The sequence below is a fragment of the Budorcas taxicolor genome, chromosome 10 (assembly GCF_023091745.1).
Source record: "Budorcas taxicolor isolate Tak-1 chromosome 10, Takin1.1, whole genome shotgun sequence".
In the NCBI taxonomy this organism is placed as follows: domain Eukaryota; kingdom Metazoa; phylum Chordata; class Mammalia; order Artiodactyla; family Bovidae; genus Budorcas; species Budorcas taxicolor.
The window spans coordinates 86,719,145-86,727,186 of NC_068919.1; the positions used below are offsets into that span (position 1 = coordinate 86,719,145).

At 45.7% G+C, this 8,042-nt stretch overlaps 1 protein-coding gene across 4 annotated transcripts in view; it reads right to left on the reverse strand.

Moving 5' to 3' along the window:
* Positions 1-8,042, reverse strand: part of POMT2 (protein O-mannosyltransferase 2) — a 42,634-nt gene that overhangs the window by 32,753 nt on the left and 1,839 nt on the right. For all 4 annotated transcript variants that reach the window (XM_052647398.1, XM_052647396.1, XM_052647397.1 and 1 more), the window contains exon 2: positions 969-1,053. In XM_052647398.1, the coding sequence (XP_052503358.1) occupies positions 969-1,053 (85 nt within the window). The remainder of the gene's footprint in view (positions 1-968; positions 1,054-8,042) is intronic.

Genomic DNA, 8,042 nt, shown 5'->3' on the forward strand with positions numbered 1-8,042 from the left:
CCCGGAGTTCACTCAGACTCACGTCCATCGAGTCGGTGATGCCACACAGCCATCTCATCCTCTGTCATCCCCTTCTCTTCCTGCCCCCAATCCCTCCCAGCATCAGAGTCTTTTCCAATGAGTGGAAATGGCAACCTATTGCAGTATTCTTGCCTGGGAAATCCCATGGACAGAGGAGCCTGGCGGGCTATGTGGGGTCGAAAAGAGTTAGACACAACTGGGTGACTAACCAGCAGCAGCAGCACATACCATAAAATTCACCGTTTTAAAGTGTACAATTCAGTGGCTTTTAGTTTATTCACAAGGTTGTGTGACCATCACCACTACCTAACTCCAGACTATCTCATCACCCCAAAGAGAAACTCCACACCCATTTTCAGTCACTGCCCAATCCTCCTTCCCCCTTGTTACTGTTGTTGTTTAGTCGCTAAGTCATGTCCAACTCTTTTGCGACTCCATGGACTGTAGCCCACAAGGCTCCTCTGTCCATGGGATTTTCCAGGCAAGAATACTGGAGTGGGGTGCCATTTCCTTCTGCAGGGGATCTTCCCCACCCAGGGATCAAACCCAGGTCTCCTGCACTGCAGGCAGATTCTTTACCATTGAGCCACCAGGGAAGCCCTGGCAACTACTAATGTAAATTTCTCCACGGATTTGCCAATTCTAGATATTTCATATAAATGGAATCATATAATATGTGGCCTTTTATGTCTGACTTCTTCCATTTAACATAACGTTTACAAGATTAGTTCATGTTGCAACATGTGTCAATACTTCTTTCTTTTTATGGCTCCATAATATTCTAACTCCATATCTGAGCCCAGAGAACTCCTAAAAATAGCAAAGGTTTCCCATGAAAACAGCTGTTCTGGGATGTCAGAGGGTTCTTTCTACAAGCCCACGAATTAAACCTCAACCTAAGACTGGGCTCCAACCCTTAGCAGCGTGCAGTCCACCACACTGCTCACCTTTCCCAGAGGTGGGTGCACATCAAAGAAGAAGGTGCGGTTGATATAGTAACTTCCCATTTTTCCAAAGTGAGTCTCATCCCAACTAAAAAGAAAACAGAAAGAGAAATGAAATTCTTAACATCATCATACAACCCAAATAGCCTTAATACAGCATGGTTAAATTTACAGTTAAAACCCAAGGCTACAAGTTTCAAGCAATTAATGAGAAAATCTGGATTTTAAAAAAGTGCTTTTAATGCAAGTAGTTTGAGGAAACAAGACATCAAGCTGGTCCTTAACCTGCATTTAGACAGAAGATAAAGGCTAGCAAATACCAACCTGTCATCATAAATTTAAGTTAAATCTATACTTATTCTGTATCTTGAGTTTCTATTTATTTTAAAAAGGCAGAGTTTCCTATACTATAAAAAGTTTTGCAATAAGTTTTCTTCCAAGTCTGCTAACTTCTAACCCCAAGACTACTAAAAACTACGTTATTTTTGCTGTTACAAACTACACTGTGGGCTGGAGTCTGATTTTGCTCCCAACCTTGTGATAATTAACCTCTGACTGTGAATTCTGATCTTGCTATAATAATGGACATGAGTTTGAGCAAGCTCTTGGAGTTGGTGATGGACAAGGAAGCCTGGCACGCTGTAGTCCATGGGGTCACAAAGAGTTGGACGTGACTGAGCCACTGAACTGAACTGAACCAGTATATAAAAAGTGACAGCTTTCTCACTAAGTTAACAATCAATCTAAAGCCCATCTTCATTGCTGCTGCTAAGTCACTTCAGTCGTGTCTGACTCCGTGTGAACAAATAGACGGCAGCCCACCAGGCTCCCCCGTCCCTGGGATTCTCCAGGCAAGAACACTGGAGTGGGTTGCCATTTCCTTCTCCAGTGCATGAAAGTGAAAAGTGAAAGGGAAGTCGCTCAGTCATATCCAACTCTTAGCAACCCCATGGACTGCAGCCTACCAGGCTCCTCCGTCCGTAGGATTTTCCAGGCAAAAGTACTGGAATAGGGTGCTATTGCCTTCTCTGAAGCCCATCCTCATTATTTACTTGCAAATTACCTTGCAAGGAAAGAAGTGATTCTAACACACTAGCTTTTAAACATAAAGTAAAAACCCTGTTCTTCTACAAATCCACAGTAAACCTTTCACACCCTACATGCGGGCTTTACAGTGGAAGGCCAGTTATCCAGCAGAACCTGGCCGTTTGTGTGTGTCAGTCTCTCCCTGCAGCTCAGAGGAGCAGTTGCTTTCCAGTGACTATCCATCCCCAGGTCAGCTTCAATAAGCAGTTATCGCTGACCTACAACATGAGGGGCAAAACACGCTCTTAGCAAAAATACAGGGTTCTTTTGTTGGTCTTACTCACTGGGTCTAATAGCTAGGCAGAAGGGTAAATCTACTCCTGCATCTGCTGAGCACAGGGTTTGACATGAAATGAGGATGGTGACCTGGTGACGTCAAACGGAGAAAATAACTTCCAAGCAGCGTGACAAACAGACTTGCAGAAAAAGAGAGCGATAGATCCGGTCCCAGCACCGCCACCCACTGGGTGAGCATGACCCTGCAAAGTCACTCACCATCTCAGGACCTCTTTTCTCATCTACATGAAGCAGACAATAATAGTATCTGCCGGTCCATCTCCCAGGGAGTTATCAAGTAACACACGTGAGAGAACTCTGCAGACTATAGTCCCACACATGCAGGGCACTATGTAAATTGTCCCAAGATTTGTGGTTAGTTTCAAAGTCTGTTTGGAAACATGCTGGTAAAGGAGTATAATATTTTTACTTTCAAGTAAAACTAGTAGTTATATTCACACTTCCTCTTGGCTTCCACTGCATGGTTGCAGTAGGAGATAGTCCTCCCAGGCTCTCTCCTGTTCCTACAGACCTTGCAGGATATGCCAAGAATGCAAGGTCCTGATAGCTGTTTACTCAGGCCATTTCTCTGGGTTATGCTTCCAGCAACCTAAAGGAAGACACAGAATCTCCCTCTGGGACAGCAAGCAGTCTGGTTTACTGCTTATTATAAAACAGCGGCTTCCCCAAGCTCCATACACCTAGGCTGTGATGCAACCCACTGCATGTGCAGGCATTCACCCATGCCCAGGGCATCACATGGGGCACTAGGGGCAAGCGGAGCTGATGCCAACATACTGATGCCCATCCTGCTTGCTGTACTGTGAGAAATGAAATTGGCTGTCTCTGACCCAGGACTTTGTCTCCTGACAGCATCCATAAAACAGTGACAGACTAACTGATTAGTTGGTAAGTAGGGTAAAAATAAGGGCTTCCCACATGGCACTAGTGCTAAAGAACCTGTCTGCCAATGCAGAAGATGTTGGTTCGATCCCTGGGTCCAGAAGATCCCCTGGAGAAGGGCATGACAACCCACTCCAGTATTCTTGACTGGAGAATCCGATGGACAGAGGAGCCTGGTGGGGTACAGTCCATGGGGTTGCAAAGAGTCAGGCATGACAAGTGACTAAGCATGCACACAGGGTAAAAATAAAACCCTAAACCCTGATGAGCCAAGGATGCTGAGTTATAGCTTTCCTTAAGAGAAAGGACTTGTGCCCTCAGGGACAGGGGTAGGGGATGACAGAAGACTCCCTGGATCTGGTAGTAAATGCTCTTGCCCAAGCGGTGGGGAAGGGAGGTAGCAGGAATCTTCCACTGGCCTACCTATGAACAAGGCTGAGTGGAGAAAAGCAGAAATGAAACAAACTGTCTGAATGCTGCCTTGGTTACTGCTCACATTCTTCTGGGTAAAAGCAGGAAAAGATGTAATCACCAGTATGGGGCAACCAGCTGAGAAGCCCCAGTCAAAAGGCAATATGGATGCAGCTGAAGAATCACAGAGCTCCCAAAGCTTACCTTAATGGTGCCCACAGCAAGGACCTTGCTATTCCATACAGAACTCTGGGTAGAGTGAAAATATTGAAAGGTCCTTGGATGAGCTGTGTGCTCAAGCTCAAAGTGTGCCTTGCTCAGAGATTCGGAGCCACTCTGTCCCTCTGGGTCCCATGATCCCACCCCTCTGCCACAATCTGAGCTGCTTCAAAGAGAAAAACGACGAAAGGTGAGGTTAAGGTCTCCCTGTCCCTAAAGGGGACTATAAAGGCCACACACACCCATCTTAGCATGGTGAGGAGAGAGGACTCAAGCTCAAGGTCCTGTTGGATACAGGAGCACCCTAGTCAATCCCTTAGAGTTTTGGAGACAATCTGCCAGGTGCAGGGGTTACCAAAAGTGCCAAGGACTGCAGGGAGGACCAGAGCAATGAGCACAGGGACTGAAAGAAGAGGGTCCCTAAGCCCAGGGGCTCACCAGATACAGGAAAGTACACTGGGAAGAAGTGGGGCAAACCTATCCAGGGGCTACAGGGAAGAAAGGCTTCCTCCTGCCCCCTGCATCCAGCACTGCCCAGACTCCCCACCTGGGAGTGGCGTAATCTCTAGGTGGCTGGCTGTAGCTCCCGATGCAGGCCGATTAGACTTGTTAGTTCAAAGAGCAGAGAAAGCACCCAAATTTAACTGACAGGGTCTAAGCCAAGTTCCTATCTGGGAAGGGAAGGTAAAGTGCCATTGTGGGTGGGGCCCTTGAAACTCCTGCTGTGGCTCCCACTGCTGGATGCATAGTTGTATTTATCCTATGCATGTCAAAGATTATCCCATTCAGGGACCGCTGTATAGTGAGAGGTGATCCTGTCCCCTCCAAAGGGGTCCTAGAGAAACAATATAATCACAAAAAAGGGACCGGCGGGCAGGTTCTCTATGAAAGCAATGCCATCTGCTGGACATAGGCTTCAAGTACATACCTTTTTAAAGAAGCAACTATCAACCTACTCCTAAACTCTTGTTGAAATTAAGAACCTGAACCATAGTCTTTGGCCTGATCGTGTTGCTTTGAAACTGGCTAGCAAGGAAACTGCTCAGTAAGCCTCGTTGGTGAAACAGAAGTGGTATATTCAAGAGCATAGCTGGCCTGGCCCTAGAAGCATCTTGATTTTTCAAACAGAGGTGTTAGCTGTCCCTTTGGAAGAAACTATCTTCCACTCCACTACCTGCAGCAAAGCCCCTGACTCAGTGAGGTCTTGATTCCCAGAGTTTCCTCTTAATGTTTGTGACTGGTTTACTGATGGTTTGGCTAAACTAAAAGCTGATGGTAGCCACAGGGCAGCAGCTATCATCCAGCCCCACTGACAACTCTGGAAAGACGACTGCAAAAAGGGTTCACTGGCACAATGCACTGAATCAAAAGTCAAAACCTGTGCCTTAGATGATATTCTTAAGAAACAGACAAGTAATATTTTTACTTATTCTTAGGCTTTTGCCATTGGCCTAACCATCTGGTGTGTCAGTTGGAAGGCTACATATATTAAGAAATTTAAAGCCCCCCTCTTTGGAGCCAATCATGGCTGCCTGTCAATGGGACAATCTGGATCTCTCATGAAGATACACCCTCAGAAAAGGCCAGTATTTTAATAAGATTGATTAGAATCAAGCTGCTGATCTAACCTGCACCATCCTGACCACTGCCATCGCTGCCAGGATACCACCTGCTGCCATCAACACACCGGGCATGGAAATACATCTACCACCATGGAGGCACAAAGTAAAGGGCTGTCTGTTCCCAAAGCAGAGGCCGTTGCTACATTGCGGGAACTTGCGCTGCCGAACAAAGGCTGTCCTGTTTGTCTTGTAGTAAAGGAAGCCACACTGCATGGGGCACTGACCCTGCCCACTCCAAGGAAACTGGCCATATCAGGACTTTGTTCCCCTCTCCAGGCTATCACTGGTGCCCTGCAGCTGCTGCCACCTTTTCAGGTTACAGTGCTGATACCGCTATTCCAGTCCAATCACCTTCCTGTAGACATACCACTGTGGCCCTTGAAACTGAACTGTGTCATGTTTTCAGCATTCCAAACCATCTACAGTCTGACAATGGTGTACCTTTTTTTTTTTTCGCAATGGCCCAGCAGTCAAATTATCCAATGACATTCCAACTCCAGACCATCCACAGGTATCTAATGTTGTCAAGCACTAAACAGTCTTCTCAAAAAGATTTCTGATTATACTTCCCTCACCTCCACTTGGTTCATACACTTCAGTCACATAGTTTGGCCACCTAAAACTAGGTGTTTATCTCCTCTTGGCCACCAACTGGGTAATGATCAAGAAAAAAGGGTGGAGTATTATAAAAACCTATTGGAAAATTTGAGATTCTTCCTTGACGATTCCTGGGCTTGGTTTGTCTCCCTTAACAGCAACTCCAGATCAGTCTGGGGGTGAGGGGTAGGGGTGTGGGATTTACAGGATTCTAACTTAATTCTAGTTCAGTTACTTAGATTTTCTCATTGGAGTGAGGTTAAAAATAAAGGTCACTTGGTTGAGTACACTGCTTGTGAAGACCCTCTACAATAGCTCATGTGGGCCAAGGTGGGAGGCATAATAAGCCTCTGTCAATTTTCTGACAGTGCTCATGGCAGAAAGCTCTGGATATTAGTAGTAGGCAATAACTGGAGTAAAGGTGAAATTACAGGTACTAAGTGGGACACAGGGATTATATGGCAGTGGGAGGAAAGAAATAACCTTGCCATCTAGGGAAAGAACATCTTAGGCCCCTGAAAATGTAAAGAGAAGGGAAATAATGAATGCTGTTTACCTGCTAGGCCCAGAGTCCATACTGCCAAAACACTATGGTATAGTTAAGGCACCTGGCAGCTGTATATAGCAATAGACCTGCTGCTGAATCAATCACCCTGCTATGAAATCAGAAAGACTCGTGTACATGGCCAGTCTTGAACTATCTTCATGTACCTGACGATATCAACATTAATCCCCAACATGGATCTCCCTTCACATGTGTGCAAAAACACAGAATGACACCACCTTTATCAGTATGCATGCATGCTCAGTCACTCAGTCATGTCTGACTCTTTGCAACTCCATGGACAGTGGCCCACCAGGCTCCTCTGTCCAGGGGATTTCCCAGGCAACAATACTGTAATGGGTTGCGATTTCCTCCTCCAGGGGATCTTCCCAACCCAGGGATTGAACCCAAGTCTCCTGTCTCCTGCACTGACAGGCAGATTCTTTACCACTGAGCCACCTGGGAAGAATGACTGATACAAATTCATATGCTTCTCCTGACACCCTAGGGACCTTAGGTTATACATTATATACTGACTGACACTGCAACTACTCAGTGACACTCACTGCCCATGTGGTTTAACCAAATCACTGAAATGGTGGTCTAAACCAAATCTGATGGCAATCCCAATAAAATTTGATAGAAAATCCTGAACTGCAGTGACACGCACCCCTTCAGGTAATATGTTAGAATGTAGGAGAGAATGGGCCTTGGAATGTCTTTCCATTGGGCATGAGAGTTGCTTTATTAATGAGAGAACTCTTAATTATTGGCAATGACACCAAAAATCAGAGGTCAGTCTAAACATCTGTGTACAGACCATAATGGATAACAGACCAGACTTAGATTACATCCCAGCTATCTGAAATAAGACTTACTGGTCCTTCCTCTCCACTCCTCCACACATATAATTCTTCCTAGGTGGCCGAATCCAGAACCCTGGAGGGCATAGGTTAATATTACAGGTTGGCCTCACCCTGCTGCTTTGAGTCCTAGTGACAGCAGCCTTAATCAAGTCTTGTATAAGATAAATTAAACAGACTTGGTCTATGCCTCTGTGAGTCAGGCTACCCAGAGTAGCCAATGGAGCTTCACATTCATATGAAGATTTGCTAGAAGCCAAGACAGCTTAAAATCAAGCGGTGAGCATGTTGGGAAAGACAGTCCTCCATGGCTCTCTTGTACTTCCACATATCTCGCTGGATATGCCCAGAATCCAGGGCCTTGATTACATTTTACCTGAACCATTTCCCAAAGTTGTGTTTGCACCCAGCAGCCTTGAGAAATGAGATAACGTCTCTCTCTAGGACAAAAAGCATGCTTGCTTATTGCTTGCTATAAAACAGTAAATACCTTGGATTTGTTGTTCCTTAGATGCAAGGCAACCCACTGTGTGTGCAGTCATCCATCTGAGCCCAT